The 18238-nt window shown below is 51.8% G+C and overlaps 1 protein-coding gene across 5 annotated transcripts; it reads right to left on the bottom strand.

Moving 5' to 3' along the window:
• Positions 1-3539: 3539 nt before the first annotated feature.
• RAB41 (RAB41, member RAS oncogene family) lies at positions 3540-17658 on the bottom strand. 5 transcript variants are annotated; one of them, XM_054075699.1, is made up of 9 exons: positions 17477-17616; positions 14970-15028; positions 13309-13362; positions 11054-11159; positions 7657-7765; positions 7276-7387; positions 6498-6591; positions 5453-5519; positions 3540-4510 (listed from the first exon to the last, which is right to left on the bottom strand). In XM_054075699.1, the coding sequence occupies exons 2-9, from the start codon at positions 14993-14995 to the stop codon at positions 4446-4448; spliced, it is 633 nt and encodes a 210-aa protein (XP_053931674.1). In that variant the 5' UTR covers positions 14996-15028; positions 17477-17616; the 3' UTR covers positions 3540-4445. The 5 variants fall into 5 exon arrangements, with proteins under 5 accessions (XP_053931674.1, XP_053931675.1, XP_009553569.2 ...); XM_054075700.1 differs by having other exon boundaries at positions 7657-7762; XM_009555274.2 differs by lacking the exon at positions 7657-7765 and having other exon boundaries at positions 17477-17658.
• Between the last annotated feature and the right edge of the window lie 580 nt (positions 17659-18238).

Raw genomic sequence — 18238 nt, 5'->3', positions numbered from 1 at the left:
GATGCTTCCCACCCATCACGGTGCAGGACGGAGGTGCTTGGAGCTCGTTTCCGAATGGCTGTGGGCACTCAGCCAGGTCCCCTCAGGTGCGGTGCTTGTCGCTCGCTGAACCTGCTTCCTTCCCTGGGTACAGCCCTGTCCCTGCCGCTTGGAGCTGAACTTCTCCCCTGCCCTCTTCTCCGAGGTGAGGCCCACTCTGCTCTGCGCTGGGAGAGAACGGGTGACAACGCGCCAGTTCTCAGCAGAGCTGAGCGTGAACGCCTGGTGGTTTCCCATTGTCAGAGGTGTTGGGACAGCCCTTGCTCTGCCCTTCTGTGCGGTGCTTCCTGCTCGTCTGTCATAACTGAAGCAATAAAGCAAGTGCAGCAGCTAGAACTCATTGAATTCCCACTTGAGGAGTCTCCCAAGGAAAGGACGGCTGGGACAAGCGGGGCTCTGGCTGCCCTCGAAGCCTGTGGGAGGGAAGGGTGGGACCCACACGAGGCGCAGCTCTGCCTTAAGGGTAAATTTCATACAGTCACGGACTCATTAAGGTTGGGAAAGGCCTCTAAGCTCCTCCGGTCCAAGCGTCAGCCCAGCCCCACCGTGCCTGCCGCAGCCACGGCCTTTGAACCCCTCCCGGGACTGGGCCGCCCCGGGCAGCCTCTGCCAGGGCTTCGCCGCTCTGTCAGTAAAGGCAATTGCCTAATAACCTTCCCTGGTGCAACCCAAGGCCTCTTGTCCTATCGCTTGTTCCTTGGGAACAACACCTGCCTCACGCCAATCTCCTCTCCGGATGGGGTCTCCCATCCGCATCCCAAGCCGTGGGACCGGCACTGCGGGAGGAGGTCCCGCCCCTCTGCTACGGCGGACCGCCCGCCCGCTCGTCCCGCCCCTTTCGCGTTCCGATTGGACCGACTGCCCCTTAGCCCCGCCCCCGCCGCCGTCCGATTGGACAATACGCCGCGATGGCGTCTCCCAGCCCCGCCCCTCGCTGATTGGCCCTCCCGCCGCTCAGCCCTGCCCCTCTCGCACTCTGATTGGGCAGCCAGGCTCCCCGCTCCGTTCTGATTGGGCCGTTTGGGACTTCGCCCCGCCCCTCTGTCCTGATTGGACCCGTCCGGCGCGGGCGCTGCTGCCTCCTCCGCGCCCCACAGTGCGAAGGGGCGCCCGGGGCAGACCCGGCTTGGGCGGGGCCGCACGGGGGTGCTCAGACCCCGCCACGGCCACACGGAACCTCCAGCGCTTCTCCTGCCTCAGCGGCGACAGCATGGAGCGGGGTCAGCCCACGCCGCCCTCCCTCCCTCGCTGTGAACAATTTATTTCTAATCTAAATCTTACCCCTCCCCATTTAAAGCCATTCCCCTCGTCCTGTCTTTGGAAAAAGCCTCTCCGCAGCTTTCCTGCAGCGCCTTTCAGCACTGGAAGCTGCTCTAAGCCTTCTCCAGGCTGAACTACCTCCATCTGAGTCACAGCAGGAAGGAAAAGCTGAGCTCGCTCCTCTAAACGCGGTGACGGGAGCGAGCAGGGTGCGAACTGGGTCCCCTCACCAGCACAAGCTCCTGGGGAGCAGAACCGCGGGCTCCAGCCTGGCACCAACACCCCCAGCGCCTTTGCTGCCCCTACAAAACCATGTCCAATCCCTCCAGCGCAGCAGGCCAGGGAGCAGGAGGCCCCACGAAAGCATCTGCGAGTGCCCGAGGCTTTGAGGCAGCCGCATGCAGTGGAGCTCGGAGATCCACCCACCCTTCGGCAGGTCCCTGCCGGCCGGGACAGCCTACACGGCCTCCAAGGCACAGCAAAACACCAGCTCCACGCAGGGGCAGTTCCTCGGAGATCAACAAAGCAAAGATCATGGCTAGGGTTTCTCCTCTTCCTCCGATTTGGAGTTGTGGGGATGAAGCCAGCAGAAACCATGGATCAATGGATACCTGAGGTCAGCCGAGGTCATCGTTCCCCACAAACCCCCTTCTCTGCCTCTTGGCTGCCATTTCTTCTGTGAAGAGAGAACCTCACCCCACGGGGAAAACACGTGGAGCACAATGTGTGAGAGTAACAGCCTGGAAGCAGCAGCTGTGTTCAGGGGAAAAAGAAGGTGGCTATGCCCTAGCTCTGTCACTCCAAGCCTTTGTAAAAGTCCCCTCCCAGCTTTCTTATACATCTCCCCCAGGCACTGGAAGGTCGCTATAAGGTCTCCTCGGAGCCTTCTCTAGGCTGAACCACCCCAACTCTCTCAGGCTGTCAGAGGCAGAGGAGGGCACAGAAGGCCCCAGTCCAGCAGCCGGACGGTGAGGGTGTTGGTGAAATAACTTTATTTAGTGTGATACATGGCTGTGGTCAGACAGTCCATACTCATATTAATAGTCACACTTACTCGGCTAACAGCTAGGAGACAGCAGGGCCAGACACACACTCAATATTATACACATCCATAGAGAAGACAGTGGGAAGTGAACTATTTTATCTCATGAGTTACCCCCCCCCCCCCGTTACTTAGGGTCTCCCCCCTCCCTCCCCCCAGGCCCGTGACTCGGAACAACACGACAGCAGAGCAGCGCACACCTGCCTGTGAGAAGGGGACGGCACAACCTGTTCTACGGCAGACACGGACACACCGACAAACATCAGCAATTCCCACACGACAGGGGTATGTACAGAGGAGGGAGCTGAGCTTCCTGCTGGAGCTCAGACTAGGGGCAAAGGGGGACACTCTAGAGTGAAATGGGAAACCACATCCCAGCTTCCTCCTGCAGGCTGGCTCACCCAGAGGGGAAGGGACCAGGCTCTGGGGAGCAAACGGAGGTGACTTGCCACCACTAAGCCAATGCAGGGACTGCCATCTCCTGCTCCAAGGCCAACCCTTCCTCTCCCTCGACAGCGGCATTCACGACCGATGGACATCCTGCTAGGGAGGGTCTCCAGCCACCAGATGCTGTTGTCCCCACCTGTCACCCTGTGGCCAGTCGCTCTCCCGCCCGCTAGTATCCCCCTCCCTCAGCAAGACACAGGCCAAGTGGTGAAAGGAACAGTGAAGGGCTTGGGCCATCCCACTGCTTTGTCCTCCTCTCCATCTACAGACAAACCTACTGACTTCTGGTTAGGACAGATGGACAAATCAACCCCGGTAGAAGTCTCTGAAGAGCTCTGTTAGTGTAGTTACAGACTGGAGGGAGAGGGCAGGGGGAAGAGGAGGCATTTCCCAACCTCCAAGGTCAAGAAGTGACACCAAAATTCACTTCAGCAGCACACATTCCTCCATTGCTCTGCTTGGGTCTGACAACAAATCCCTGCCACTCCTCAGCTTTGGCAATGTTACAGCTTGGCACTGCTCCACGGGAAATGGCTACCAGCCCCACGGCTACTGCAAAGGCAGAGGCAGCTACATACAACTTCAAGCAGCTGCCTCGGTACAAGAGCAGAACAGCTACCAACTACCTTTCCACCTGCTGCAGCCCTCCTGCTCCACAGGAAGAAGCTCCCAATTGACAACAGGAGAACAGAGACCAAGAAAGCATCCATGACTTCCAGGGAAGGTACCGCCCCCGTAGCAATGGATTTCAGGTAACCGTGTGCTTTCACTGTTGACAGACAGGACCCAGCTCTCTACAAACCACTCTGAGGATCTCTCCCCACCCAGCCTCACGCTGCAAAGCCTCTGTACCCTCTTCCTTCCCCACATCCGACAGCAAACACTCACCGAGCACCAGCATCCTTTGGCCAGGAAGATATACCAGCTGAGGAGAGCAGCCTGAGGGATGCGTCTGCTACACACAGCAGCAACAGGGCCAAAGCTATCAGAGTTCAGGCGTTTCTAGTGCTGTGTGGAACATGAGGGGCTGAGCGGAGAGCAAAACTCAGAAGTTATGAGGAAGAGTTAGCCATGGCCATCCATAGAAAGGAGAAACTGAGGAGCTAATATTGTGTAGGAAGCAAAAGCCTAGAAAGGGATAACCTGTTTTGTCCAAAAAGGCAAGGCCAGGTCAAACTCACTGGTTTAAAAGGAGCAGCCTTTCACCAGAGGAAGTGGGGATGCAGGACAGAGGACTGGAGTGGGCAGGGAGCTAGTTAAGATGCAAGGCAGTAAGGAAGGTGGAAAGCCCACCCCCAAGCTTAATTTTTGTCTTCCCTAACTTGGTGGCTTTCCCATTGCGTTCACAAATACATCTGAGCAGACAGGCTCAAAGTGGGGAAGAGGAGGAGAGGGAGAGAGTGTGAAGGGCACCACTGTGCCAAAGTGCAACAACATAAAAAAGTAAAACAAACAACAGGACACTCATTCTGCACTCGGGGCTCATACCATGCAGTGAGAGGGGCGGCCGGGGCTGCTCCCCACCAGGAAACGGGGAGTTCGCTCGCTTAGTAGATTGGTTTTTCAGCCCACAAAGTAGGGTTGCCTAGCCAATGAGCGGTGATGTTCTTCAGCGAGACTGGCCGGTCAGGGAATGTGCTGCTACGGAACGGGCCTGTTAGCAGGAGCACCCGCTCTCCGTTACTGGCTGCTCAGGAGGTTTCTCTAGTTTGATGTCGATCACTGCAGGAGACAGGTTAAGGAAATCACCCGGCACAAGGAAGAACAAGAAGGAGGGAACAGGCAGAGGGATCAGTATATGAAAAGGCTGTTCCCTTGACATGGGCGGGTTTTTTAGCAGAGCAGAACATATCCTGCCTGAAGCAGATGAACCGCAAAACCAGTGGACTGGGTGCGTCACAGAATCATTCAGGTTGGAAAAGCCCTTTAAGATCATCAAGTCCAACCATAAACCGCACACTGCCAACTCCACCACTAAACCACGTCCCTAAGCACCACATTCACATGGTTTTCATATCCCTCCAGGGATGGTGGCTCCACCACTGCCCTGGGCAGCCTCTGCCAGTGCCCAGCAACCCTTTCGGAGAAGGAGTATTTCCTAATATCCAATCTAAACCTCCCGTGGTGCAACTTGAAGCCATTTCCTCTTGTCCTATCACTTGCTACCTGAGACAAGAAACCAGCACCCACCTCACCGCAGTCTCCTTTCCGGGAGCTGCAGAGAGCGATGAGGTCTCCCTTCAGGCTCCTCCTCTCCACACTGAACAGCCCCAGGTCCTTCAGCCACTCCCAGAACCCCTGGGCTCCAGATCCTTCCCCAGCCTCAAAACTGTTTAAAGGATAGGGCCCAGCTGGATGGGTCTGTGGACAGAACAGCCTGTACAAAACCAGTGTTATTTTAAAATTATGTATATTTCGCCCTAAGCTTAAGTAAAGAAAGCAAAACCTCTGCTTGCCGGTACAAACAGCTGGGTACTTTTATATATATATAAGCAGGGTCCTTTAGGCCCAGGGGTGAACACCACACTGCATTGGCTGTTTCAGCCACCGCTCTGCAAAACCCCATCCCCACAACGGGCCACAAAGCCAGGAAGCCCAGCGTAAGAAGATAATTGCCAAATTCCACAAGGGCAGGAAAGTCAGGGATGAGAAAAGTAAGGATACTGTCTTCTTTGCTCTTCTCTGGTGTGCTGTCCATCCCAGGTAAGGCAGCAGCCACGCGACGGAAAAGCTGAAAAGTAAAAGACAGTTAAGTCAGATAAAAATGCACGTTAAAAACCATGGCTTTGCAGCAGATCCGAGAATCCGAGTTGTACAGACTTATTCGATGAGTGCTTCTGCAAGAAAAGCGATGATCAGCAAATGCCAGGAGAATTTTATCTAAGAAATGTATCACGTTCTATTAAAGGAGTTATTCGATGCCTGCAAACCAAACAGGTTTATTTTACTGTTTGATAAACTTTATCTGTTCCTACCTGAACAGAACATGGAATCAACAACAGTTCTTCCAGGGGCGCACTGAACAGCCCCTGCATGCACTCAGGAAGCATTATCTGCCGCTCCCAGCCTCAAATGATCTTGCACCCAGCAATGTCACAGCACACGACTACAGAATTCTGATAAGCAGCCTCACAAGAGCCCAAAGGTGTAAGAAGCCTATGGAATAACCGAGGTTTGGAAGCCCACCCTTTCAGTTCAGTCCTCCTGCGAAACAACCCTTTGTGAGCAGAACAGCTGGCTCAAGCGAGCTGCGTTTGAGCTATTAAGGTTGTGTTGGAGCTGGGAAGGACTATCATATCCCATAAAAACAGAAAATAGCTCTGCATCATTTTCAAGTCAGTGCTTAGAGCTCCTCCTGCTGACATCGACGCAGCAGCTAACACAGCACAGCCACCACGAGGCGGTCTGAGGACAAGTGCTACATAAAGAACCAGAGCAATCGGCAACTAATGACGATTTTTCTCCCAGTAGCTCGGCAAGGGCCTCTCACCCACCACTCCCAACTGGGTAACAGTTTTTTTTTTACTCTGAAAAAAAAATCGAGCCACTGAGGTAGCAGCAAGATGCTGCAGTTTGCATCCTTTCGATCACAGTTCTCACTGAAAACACTCACTAGGCAGACAAAGCAGCAGTGAGAACCAAAACTAAAGGGGATTCAATCCAGAATAGCCAAACTGATGTCCAGTGCTAGTACGGAATGTTGATCTACCTGTTTCACGTTGTATCCAGTCTTTGCACTGGTCTCAATGAACATCACGTTCAGCTCTTTGGCTCTCTGTTCGCCTTCTTCTGTAGTGATTTGCCTGGACAAAGACGGAGACATGCAAAAAGGCAGGAAGGAAGAAGAGAGACCTATAAGGCTTTTCAAGCTGTTCTCTTTTGGTCACAAGTGCCCCATGAACAGCCAAGGGATACAGCCATGCTGTATCCCAAAACTAAATCCACGTGACTTTAGGTGCCTAATTAATTTTTTAAGTCCCTTAGGAAGTCTACTTTTGCAAATCTAGTTTCCTCTCACACATCCACAACATCACAGTTATGTTACAAAATTTAGGCTTAGAGGGAAACCTTTTGGACTGACACAGTGAAAGCTCATGCTGCATCTTAGAACATGAAGAAACTTCACCATGCATTTATATGCAGGAAGAAACACGTTAATGGGATTACTGAAAAAAAAGGCAGATTTTGGCTTTATCTCATATAGAGATAAAGAAGAAAAATCAGACAAAATAGACTATTGAGAAACATGGTGGAAATACTTGTATTTAAGCAAAAGGGAATTTTTTAGGTGGGTTTGTTCTAACCAAAACTGTTTGTAGAACAGCAAAATGGAATAACTTCCCATATTGTGCCACCAGAAATCTGAATTTCCCAACAAACTATCATCGCTTCGTTTCAAACCAATAGCTGTTTTGAAGACAGACTAGTGGGGCAGTTCCCTGCTTTCCCTGGTCAGGGCAGCCAGGCGGCTAACTCCTCTCCATTACCTCTTGTCTGCCAGGTCAGTTTTGTTCCCCACCAACATGATGATGACATCGCTTCCTCTCTCTGTCCGGACATCATCGATCCATTTGGAGGTTTGCTGGAAAGAATTCAAATCTGTAGGAAAGAAGGAAATGGGAGCACTGAGGATAACACTTCCTTTCAGAGAGGAAGAACGCCATGCCTGTACTCAGGTGCTTCTCCACATCTCCCCACACCACATACAAACAACCCATAAAGTGTTTTCCACTTGGACAGAAAAAAAAAAAAGGGTGGGGGGAACCATTTCTGTCATTAATCATCTTTTAGCAGAACTTCTGGTTGTATCGTATTCGTTCTGCTTAAAGGTAGCGTTGTAAATAGGGAGAGACCAAAGCATCACTCACTTGTAATGTCATAAACTACCACAGCAATGGTGGAGTCGCGGATGTAGCTGGGAATGAGGCTGCGGAACCGCTCCTGGCCTGCTGTGTCCCAAAGCTGCAGCCGAACCTGCTGGTACCAGGCCAGGGAGAGCAGAAAGAGAGAGAGGGGGAAAAGAAAGGAGGAAACTGTCCTTTAGAGAAAAGGCCATTGCTGGAATTCACCATATGCAGCGCAATCTGAGGAGCTGAGGCTGACCTTGTCATCTTGCCCCAGATTTCCAGACCCCACAGAAGCTGGCTTTTCTGACTCTGTAGATAACGTGCCTTAATTACCCTCCTCTGCCTGCCTCGAGATCCTGCTGCTCCCAAAGGGCTCCTGGCTATGGCTACCACCTCACTGCTGACACTGGCACCTAACAAAGAATGCAGAGCTGGTCTTCCCCGTCTAACCTGTGCAGCTCCACAGGGCTCCTGGCTGACAGCACCTCAGATCAAAGCTTTTTGGGCAATTCCCACACATCAGACATGCAATTCCCACAGCCCAGACACCATGCAGAAAAACAGCATCCACTCTCCACCAAGCATCCAGAAGACTGGAATGGGGACTTTCATGGAAGATTAAGGCAATCAATAGCTTAAGTTCTAGCAGAAACAAAAGCAAACGCTACACACTGTAGGCTTCATATGACTTAAAGAGCATCAGGTTTGCCCTTTCAATGAGCACAAGAGTCAAAACCAAGCCCAGAGGTCTGGGACCTGCCCGTTTGAAACGGCGATGGTCAAGCCATGCACAACTGCCACAGTGAATGCTAACAAGAGCTTTCCAAAATTGGGAGTGATACTGTCTCCTACCAAAGCACTACCTGACACCGCTAGCTGTGCGAGTAGTGCTACGCTGCCAGAAAACAGGATTGCCCTGGGCATTCTCAACAGGTCTGAGTTCCACAGGAGGGCAGATACCAGTTCCCAACTCAATTATGTGAGTTGGGTCCATGTGCTCACACAGCCGCTTGCTCAGTGACGAGGGAGAGCGGCTGTTTATGCACAGAAGGGCAGTTCACAGGGCAACTTGCTGGACGTTGATGAAGTTCTCATGGGCTACAAGGGACGAAGCCGTTTCAGAAGGACCAGCAATGGGCTTGTATAGAAGAGAAACAGAAGCTGGATAGAACACACATCTGCAAAGTGTAAGATTCAAAACTACATCGTATCTACATCAAGGTACACAGATCCTATGTCCTGAAGCTTAAGGAATGTTAGGGCTTACAATTAAAGCAATTAGCTCATGCTTCATTTTGAAGGCAGCCTTGTTTACAGCAGCAGCAATCAGGGCTTTTCACTGCCCTAGGAAACTCAAGGTGGCAAACTCCAAACACCTGGGCAACGTTATGCCAGAGCTGGCAGACAGGATTGATGGTGACAGCTTCAGGCTCTTGCTCCCAGCTTCCAGAGTATCCCCAAGGCACTGCTGCTACACCAGACTGGTCACCCAAGTTGTGCTCTGAGATGGCACTTAAGCGCTTCAGCCTTCACGTTCAGAGTGAAAAAGGGCCACAGACCTGGGGGAGCGCTGGTCCCTGTCACCTGGTTGCAGTGAAGGGTCAGAAACAAGGCAACCTCCTTGGAAAGGGGCCCACGCTACGGTATGGATTTTCACCCTGGATCTCTCCATGGGCCATCTGCATTTCAAGACGCCCAGCAGACTAGTGATAATTAAGCAAATTCTCTCTTTCTTCTCAGCTCCTGACATGCTAGTTAACATTTTTTCCCTACTAGTTAAGAATATCTTGGCTGATACTTCAGCACATCCTATGGGAGTGTCCCTATTCTCCACTACCCTGACCAGCATTAACCTACAGGGGACTGAGGTTCCCAAATGCAGCCACCTCTGAAGGCAATGCAAATACCCAGCTCTTCAGTGAGGCGAAGGGAACCGTGCTTCCCTAATCGCACTAGTGCTCACCATCATCACGCCCTCTCAAGCACATGAGCATGTTCCTTCAATATCACAAGAAAATGAAAAGCCTGTCGGTCACCAAGAACAGAACAAGGAATGGTAATGAGAAAAAGCTAAATCATCTGAGAAGATCAGGTCATTACCGAGTCTGATGAGATCAGCTGCCACTTAATGATTTTGGACACGTCTGCAAGCTGTTCAGAACAGCCTAGGCTGGCAAGATTTTTCCACCTGCCTGGATAAACAGCATCCTCTACCTGTCACAACAGTGGAGAGAGAAGATGCCAGCCTATGCTGCCTGCCACGCTGCCTCACCAGTATGTGTTCCATCATGTACACGTCTTCACAATCCTCAGACCCCAGAGAGAATACTTCAGTTCTATAACAGTTTGCACTGAACCAGACATCCTCCCACTTAGCTACAAGATCGGGAAAAAGACCTTGTAATTATTTGCCCTCAATAGGCAAGATCAATCTTAAGAGAAGTCTACTATTTGTTATGAACTTCAGTTTACCAAAGCAAGGCAAACCCCGGGTCCATAAAACCTCACCAACATCTAGAGTTTGTGACAGAACAAAGGTGGTCATGGGTTTTTCCACATGCGCTATGTTCTTCATTTAGACTTTGTTCACATGGTGTTCGCTCACTGGTACAAATCCTGTCTCGATACTTATGCTGACATTGTAGCTTAACAAAAAAAGCCAGATCAAGTGGGATTGATAACAAGAAGTTTGAATGAAATAATTATATTCCTACATTATACTGAAACATTCATGCCAAGAGTTAGAGAATTGCCCTCTAAGCTTGTTTATTCTTTAGAAATTATGGTAGTTAACATCTCATCTCTTTCAAAACCTCTCTTGTTACTCATAGGAATCACGAGCTCTTTCCTTCAATGAAATGGGAGTCTGGAATCCTCATAAGTCACAACACAACTCTTATCTAAAGATAAGTTGTAGGGGGTTTTTTTTTGTGTTGTAGTGTTTCGTCTACTCTGAGAGCATTCCATTGCTTTGGCATCCAAAGCTGTTACTTGATTTACTTCTCCAATTATCCAGAAAGGAAAAAAAAAAGCATCATTGAGGTTAAAAAAAACAAACAAGCACCTCGAACCAGAAAAGCGTGAAGCTTTCCAGAGGCCATCCATCACCTTCCATTCCAATCAGCACAGGCACACGAGAAGTCACAGTCCCTGCCCACCTACCTGCCAGTCCTCTGTGTTTCACTCCCATCGTTTGAGCTTTGAGCAGTTTCCCAGTTCCCCATGTCTGTGTTATGGGATAGAGTTACCATTGGTGGTTGGAGAAGATGCTCTCCTACTTCCCTTCAGGCCATAAAACAGCCACAGTCCCGGGGCTGACAGCCTATCTTAGCTCCTTTTGGATAACAGCACCACTTCCAAAGCAGACAAGGTACAGATCAAAGCAAGGTCCCTGCAGACACTCCGGCTCAATACCTACTTGTAACGTCAAAGACAATGACAGCCACAGCAGAGTCACGGATGTAGCTGGGAATGAGGCTGCGGAACCTCTCCTGGCCGGCTGTATCCCACAGCTGCAGCCTGATCTGGGAAATGGAAAAGCGTAGGGGAAGAGGGAAGGGGAAGAGCAGGAAAACGGAAAACAAAACCAAAACTCAAGTGAAATGAAAATAAAAGGAAAAAAATTGCAAGGCAAAAATAACACAACAAAAGGAAAGTTAAAACGGAACAGAAACATGAAAAGAGCCAAGGGCACTTCCAACCACATCCTTGCTTGTCTAAGAGACCACCCCCCTCCACAGACCCTTTAATAACTCACACAGAATGAACGCCTCCTTCCAGTTAATCATAAAACCAAGATATCCCTGAAAAATACCTTCTCACACCACCTGTTCCTGAGGGAAGCGAGTGTAGCTACCTCGGTGCTTCCCACCATGCCAGCACCCGGGCTCTAACAGCCGCACAAGCCAAGCGCAGCCTACAGCGAGTGACACGCTCCCTCCTCACCACAGGGACCATAGCACCCTGCTACGGATGGATCCACGGGAAAGCCTGATGCCAACACCGAACCACAGTGGGGTACAGGCCAGGAGAGCCAATGCCCTCTAGACTGGCTTATCTCCATCTAAAATCCAGCCAGTCTGGGAAGATACTGAGACACAGTATAGGAAATACTACTTGGTCCTTCAAGTATGAGGCTGGAGCTCTAACATGGAACTGTTGGCCTGACAGCTGGGAGTGAGGATGCGTCTTCTCATGGTCCCAGTTCACCCAGTGCCACAGCTCCCATGCTGGAAATTGCCTACTTACAGCTGCCTGCGGTGGGAGGGAGGCTACAAGGGATGGCTTTGGAGAACCCAGCTCCACATGTATTTATCTCTTCTGCTGGCCAGTGCTACCCATGCCACACTTATTGCTGGGTGATCTGGCACAGGTACAACATCAGGATGGCTTATTTGGTGTAAGGACATATGACTATAAAGCACACGCTGCAGTCAGGTTTAGTGCTCTTTATTTAAAAGCACAGCAGCCAAAGCCCATCACAAAACACAGCATTAGCCGTATCAGAGAAATCATTTCCATGTCTGAATTCCTCTAGCTTGTGTGCTTGTATTTTGCCTTCCATTTATCTACATGCATCACCTCAGTCATTTAAACAGGCTTTCTGGGCTCTGTGGACCATAATCAGGAAAGCTAACAGCATATCCAGGATTGGAAAGAAAATCCTATTTTATGCAGAGCAGGCAGGATGTAAATGACATCCTGACCCAGAGAACCACACCAGATCAAGAACATGCTGTCGAGGACAGCACATGGGCATCCTAAACTGCCTTCACTGGTGTCAGAAGAGCACACCACACCCCAACCTGCCTTCACTAACATCAAGCAGCATTTCCAAGATCTTTTCTTCTTCTGCCACTGCCAGCACCACTCAGAATGTTATCCAAGCAGTTTCTCCTGAACAAGGATTAGCCAAGGTATTTTCTAACAGTGAAGAGCTGTTAGCTTTTCTAACAGAAGAGCACTCGGGAAGCTCATCACACACCCCAGTCAGCCTTCAGCAGCAACAAGCCTGAAGCGACGCAACACAAAGGACTTCCATCACTCCACCAGTCCCTTCCTCCCCACAGCAGTTTCGTACTTCCCATCCAGCAGTAAAACCAGCAAAAAGGCAAGCGCCAGCAAAACACAGACTAATGAAAGGACAAATACTCAAAGACAGGAGAGGGATGCAAGGGATATCTTTATGCAAAAAGGAACCTCACGCAAGCTAAACCCAAAGTGGCTTTATTAACAGCACGTCAGAACTGTGTAACAAAGGGAACCTTTCCAGGAGAAGGCTCTGCCACCACTGGGAATCACGAACTACTGCAAGGCTTGGAACTACCTGACGTCTGCTCAGACCTGTTTATACCAACAATCCCAGAGGCAGAGCTGCAAATTCCGGGAGCAAATTATGCCCGAGGCACACACAGACAGCCCACTGCCCAGGACACAGACATCAGCTTGCCCCAACTGTCTCTAAGATTTTGACTTCATTCTAGAGGTATCAGATAGTAATGAGTCTTGGAAAGAGGAGCGTGGGACAGTGATTTATTCAACAAAGGCTGTCCCTGCGAAGGCTGCTGTGGGATTCAGCAGCCACTGGAGGAAGGGCCAGGGGGAAGAGGAGGCAAAGCAAGCACTGCTGCCCTGACTGTAGACGTCACGCTATGAGACAGATGCCTCACTTACCGTGCGATCCTCAAGATACATTGTTTTTGACAGGAAATCAATTCCAATGGTCGCCTGGAAAGAAGGAAAGCATTAGTAACTGCAACGTGCCTTCTGCCATCTGCAAATCACAGCATTCCATACAAACTCTTAGAAACATTCACCAACTTAGAATTAAGCTGTTGAAGTCATTTGCCTTCAGTATTGTTGATACAAACAGAGCAATATGCATATCTGCACTATTTTTTTCATTTCACATCACCCTTCCAACACTTCTCAGCTGCACAAGGACCTCAGTCTTCATTTCAGCCCCAGACATTCCTGCACCTCAGCACAGATCACATCTGAAACTTCCTTCTCCTCTACTCCAGTTCAGTCTGGTAAGAATTATTGGAAATAGCCAGAATGGAGAGTAAATTACATATACAAACTGTGGGTGACTGTGCTGAAAGCCAAAAAGCAATGCTTATTCAGGGCTCTCCATTTCAGAATGCACTCCCTTTCCAGTGACATTCAGAATCCTAATTTCCCAGGCAGGTCCCTCCAAGTCTCCTTCCATTCAGGTTTCCATTGCTTCCAAATACAATTCACTAAGGCAGATGCACACCCAGGCACCTAAATCAGACTGATATCTTAGCCCATCATAACCCTGGGAAACAGGAGATGGGTCTCTGATGTAACAGGTTTCAGTATTTTAGGCAGATTGTCTGGTTCCAGAAGGTCTTCATCAGAGTGTGAACCATTTAACAGCAGGAGTGACCACAACAGCCAATTTCTGTACGATGGGAGCCCAATTTCCTGCAGCCAGGACACAGTTTGTAACAGCTACACTAAGCAGATAAATCTATGAGAACACCTTACAAATGCCTCGAAAAGAAACACAGGAAGCACAAGAGGATGCAGTTCCAGTGAAGGATTTGTCCCCAAGAAAACTATCTTCCTTTTCCAGCTTAAAATTACCCCAATCTAAACCAGTAACTCTTTCTCGCCTGAACTAAAAGGTAACACCCTGGTCTCATCTTCTTTAAAGATAACTTGGTATTCCCCTGAAATACCACTGGGTGCTTTAGATGCAACAAACTCTTCCTGAAATCCTCAGGCCTCTTTCACATTTTTAGCTTCTTCATCCCTACCCTGATCCTTCCCTGCCAAGATCTCCTTGGCCTTTTCCATCAATAGTCTTTTAGTTAAAAAAAAAAACCAAACCAGTAATGATAAAAAACACAGAGAGAGAAAACACATCATGCTGAATTCCTGCAGATCTACCCACACATTTCAGACTTGGATGCTGGAGACCAAGAACCATCACAAGCAGGTTTGTATCCTATTCTCTCTCTCTGTTTCCTGACAATTCCATATCCATTGTCAGTCATCTTGACCATTCTCTTCCCTGCTGGCCAACCCCGTAAACAAACGTTTCTCCCCATTTTCCTCAAGGCTTCTCACATACCCAGACAGGACCTATGCTGTAATTCTCAACACCATACTAGATGCTCGGGCCTAATCATGAAGTCTCATCTCCATTTCAATGCACATCACAGCCTCGCAAACGATATCGAACTGACACCTCATGGGGAAACGTGCTTGTCCCCAGCAGTTCTCACAGGCACATGATTTAATAGCGTGGAACAGATATAGCCATATAGATATTAAAAAAGAAGAAACAAAAGAAGACCACATACCTGGTAAGTGTTATCAAAGCTGTCATACATAAACCTGGTGATCAGCGAGGTCTTCCCAACTACAAACGAACAGAAAAATTACTGTCAAGCAGCAGCGGAAAAAAATAACCACCGCTTTGGGAGTCAGACGCTGGTAGCACCAATCATCGGGATGAAGATGCCAACCTACAGATACCAGCCCTGTGAAATCACCACTTAAGAAACCCATTCACAAAGTGACAGAACCATTACGCTCAAACAATCCCAGGAGGTCAATAAGTAATTGTGATGAAAACCTGGTCCTCAAACTAGAGACACTGTGATGACAAAGAATTATTCACTTTAAGCAAGCAATAGTTCCGTTACTCACATTTTGCTACTTATGCAATCACCAAGTCTTGGACTTCAAGACCTGATGATAGCCTGGATGCTGCTCACCTGCCTCTGGCTGCGGAGGAAAGCAGTGTTCAAGGTTTTCATCCTTTCTAGATAACAGGATTTTAGACGCCGGGTAAACGTTTGTGGCTTGCTTGAACACTTTAAATGTACATCTCCAAATATCATCAAGAAAAATCCCAAGAAATCCCAAGGTAAGATCTCCAATCCCCTTTCAGGAAGCCAAGAAAAATTCAAAGAGCATGGATGGAAAAGGAAAAAGGAATACGCTGCCTTACACAGGCTGTGAAATTGTGAACACTGGAGAGGGTTATGAACAGGTCAGATAAAAGTCTGTCAGCAGCAGTGCGGATTCCGCCTTGGTAAGACTGGGAATCAGACTTCTGGAAATGCCTCCCAGACTTGCAGTTCTGGGGCCAAGGGGAGGGTGAGCAGTGAGAGCCATACAACAAAGAACCATGGCCTCAAGAAAGAGACATAGCTCGGGGGAAGAGACACAATGAGGGAAGGAAGACATCTTCCAGGTAACCTCCCACACAAGGGCACGCTGAGAGAGTTGGGGTTGTTCAGCCTAGAGAAGAGAAGGCTCCAGGGAGACCTTAGAGCAGCTTCCAGTGCTGGAAGGGGCTCCAGGAAAGCTGGGGAGGGGCTCTTGATCAGGGAGTGCAGGAATAGGATGAGTGGAACAGTTTTCAGCTGAAATATGGAGATTGAGATGAGATCTTGGGAAGAAATGTTTTCCTGTGAGGGTGGGGAGGCCCTGGTCCAGGTTGCCCAGAGCAGTGGTGGCTGCCCCATCCCTGGAGGGGTTCCAGGCCAGGCTGGATGGAGCTCTGAGCAACCTGATCCAGTGGGAGGTGTTCCTGCCCAAGACAGGGGGTGGGACTGGACGGGCTTTGAGGTCCCTTTCAACCCAAACCATTCCATGATTATAAAACAATAAAATGAAGACGTAAGGGATGCAAGAACAAACAGCCCCACTTTGCCATCTCCTCTCTCCACCACTGGTATGGCGCTTCAGGATGTGGTTCAGTGGTGGGGTTGGCGGTGTGATGTTTGGACTCAAAAACCTTAAAGGTCTTTTCCAAGCTAAATGGTTCTGATTCTGTGTGGGACCTGCTGGGAAAGCAATGATGGGTGGCACCAGGGCAACCAGGTGCTTCTCCCAGAGCCAGTGCGGCAGGCAGGGAATGGGAGGCAGAGTCGGGGCATGGGGGAATGGGGCGAGGGGGACCAAGAAAGGAAGGAAAGAAGGGGGGAAGAAGAGGGTGGCGAGGAACAGGAGGGCCAAGTCAGGTGTGGGGGAGAGAAAACAGGTGGCATGGAACAGGGTGGAGGGCTGGGCCCTGGGAACTGGGGAGGAACAGGGTTGGTGGTGACAGACAGGGTGGAGGGCATTTGCCATGCCCACTCCTCATCACCCCTCTGTTGTCACCAGACCCTCACAGCTGCCACCCCTGCCCTGGGTGTCCCCCCAGCTTCCTGGGAGCACTGGATGCCCCCCTACCCCCCCGCTATGCCCCCAGAACCCTTAGGTGATCCCCTTCCATCCCCGTAGGCCCTGAGTGCCCCCCCTCGGCCCCTGTATGCCTCTCCCCGCTCCCTGGGACCCCCTGGGCACCCCCCGTCTCCCCCACAATCCCTGCTGACCTGGCTCTCCTGAGCCCCGGGGGGTTCCCCCCCTCACTCCCCAGGACCCGTGGGCGCTGCCCCCCGTTCCCCAGGAGCTGCCCCTCGGCCCCGGTGCCCCCCATCTCCCGGGGCGCTCCCCCACATTCCCCCTCTCGCTGCTCTCCCCCCCCCCCCGCTCCTGGGGACCCATGGGTGCTCCCCCCATTCCCTCGGATCTGCTCTCCTCCCCCGGTTCCTCCCTCACCCCAAGGACTCCTGGGTGCTCCCCCCGCTTCTCCCTCCCTCTCCTCCTCCTCCGTCACGCCCCCCCCTCGGTTGTCCCCCCATCCTCGGGACCCCTGGATGCCCCCCCGTTCCCCCTCCCATTCCCTGGGAGCTGCCCCCCCCGCTCCCAGTTTCTCCTCCATCCCTGAGACCCCCGGCTGCCCCCCCCCCGCTCCCCCTCCCTCTCCTCCCCCCCGTTCCCCGGTGCCCCGGGCGCTGCCCCCCCCGCCGCTCACCGCTCTGCTCGCCCAGGAAGACGAGCTTGAACTTGCGCAGGGGATTGCCGAACTCGCCGCCGCTGCCGGGGCCGGACATGGCGGCGCGGGGGGGCCGAGCGGGAGCCGTGACTGAGGGAGGACGAGAGGCACCCACCGCACCGGCACCGCCCCGCCCGTCACTTCCGACCGCGTCACCCGCACCGCCCCCTCCGCCACCGCGGGCACCGCCCCCTCCGCGCCACCGGCACCGCCTCCGGAACCGTCTCTACAGAGGCGCCGCCTGTACCGGGAGAACCGACCCCGGGAGCGCCTGTGCTGGGAAGGAGCCGAGCCCCGGGAGCGCCTCCTGTGGGGGCACCGCCTGTCCCGGGGGCACCGAGCGCTGCAGCCCCCTCGGCCGGGGACCAGCACCTGTACCGGGGCACTGAGCCCCAGAACCGCCTCTGCGGAGGCAGTGCCTGTACCGGGGACACCGCCTGCACTGCTGGCACTGAGCCCCAGAACCGGCTGTGCCCGGGCCACTACCTGTACCGGGGCACTGAGCCAGAGCCGCCTCCACGATGGACATGGCCGGTATTGGTGGCACTGAACCCCAGAACCACCTCTACCGGGGGCACTGCCTGTGCCAGGGCCACCGACCCCCAGAACCACCACCGCCTGTACCGGGGGCACTGCCTGTGCCAGGGGCACCGACCCCCAGAACCACCACCGCCTCTACCGGGGGCACTGCCTGTGCCAGGGGCACCGACCCCCAGAACCACCACCGCCTGTACCGGGGGC

Source organism: Cuculus canorus, chromosome 10 (assembly GCF_017976375.1).
Source record: "Cuculus canorus isolate bCucCan1 chromosome 10, bCucCan1.pri, whole genome shotgun sequence".
Classification (NCBI taxonomy): domain Eukaryota; kingdom Metazoa; phylum Chordata; class Aves; order Cuculiformes; family Cuculidae; genus Cuculus; species Cuculus canorus.
The sequence above is the reverse complement of the archived record's forward strand: the minus strand, read 5'-3'. Positions and strand labels throughout refer to the sequence as shown.

What these genes read in the sequence shown, in the direction of transcription:
- RAB41 (XM_009555272.2), bottom strand. Translation starts at nt 17,555, where the DNA reads ATGTCCGGCCCCGGCAGCGGCGGCGAGTTCGGCAATCCCCTGCGCAAG. An exon ending in GCTTTGATAACACTTACCAG is followed by an intron (nt 13,363 to 14,969) that starts GTATGTGGTCTT and finishes CCTTCTTTCCAG; the next exon opens with GCGACCATTGGAATTGATTT. An exon ending in ACTGACCTGGCAGACAAGAG is followed by an intron (nt 6,592 to 7,275) that starts GTAATGGAGAGG and finishes GTCTTTGTCCAG; the next exon opens with GCAAATCACTACAGAAGAAG.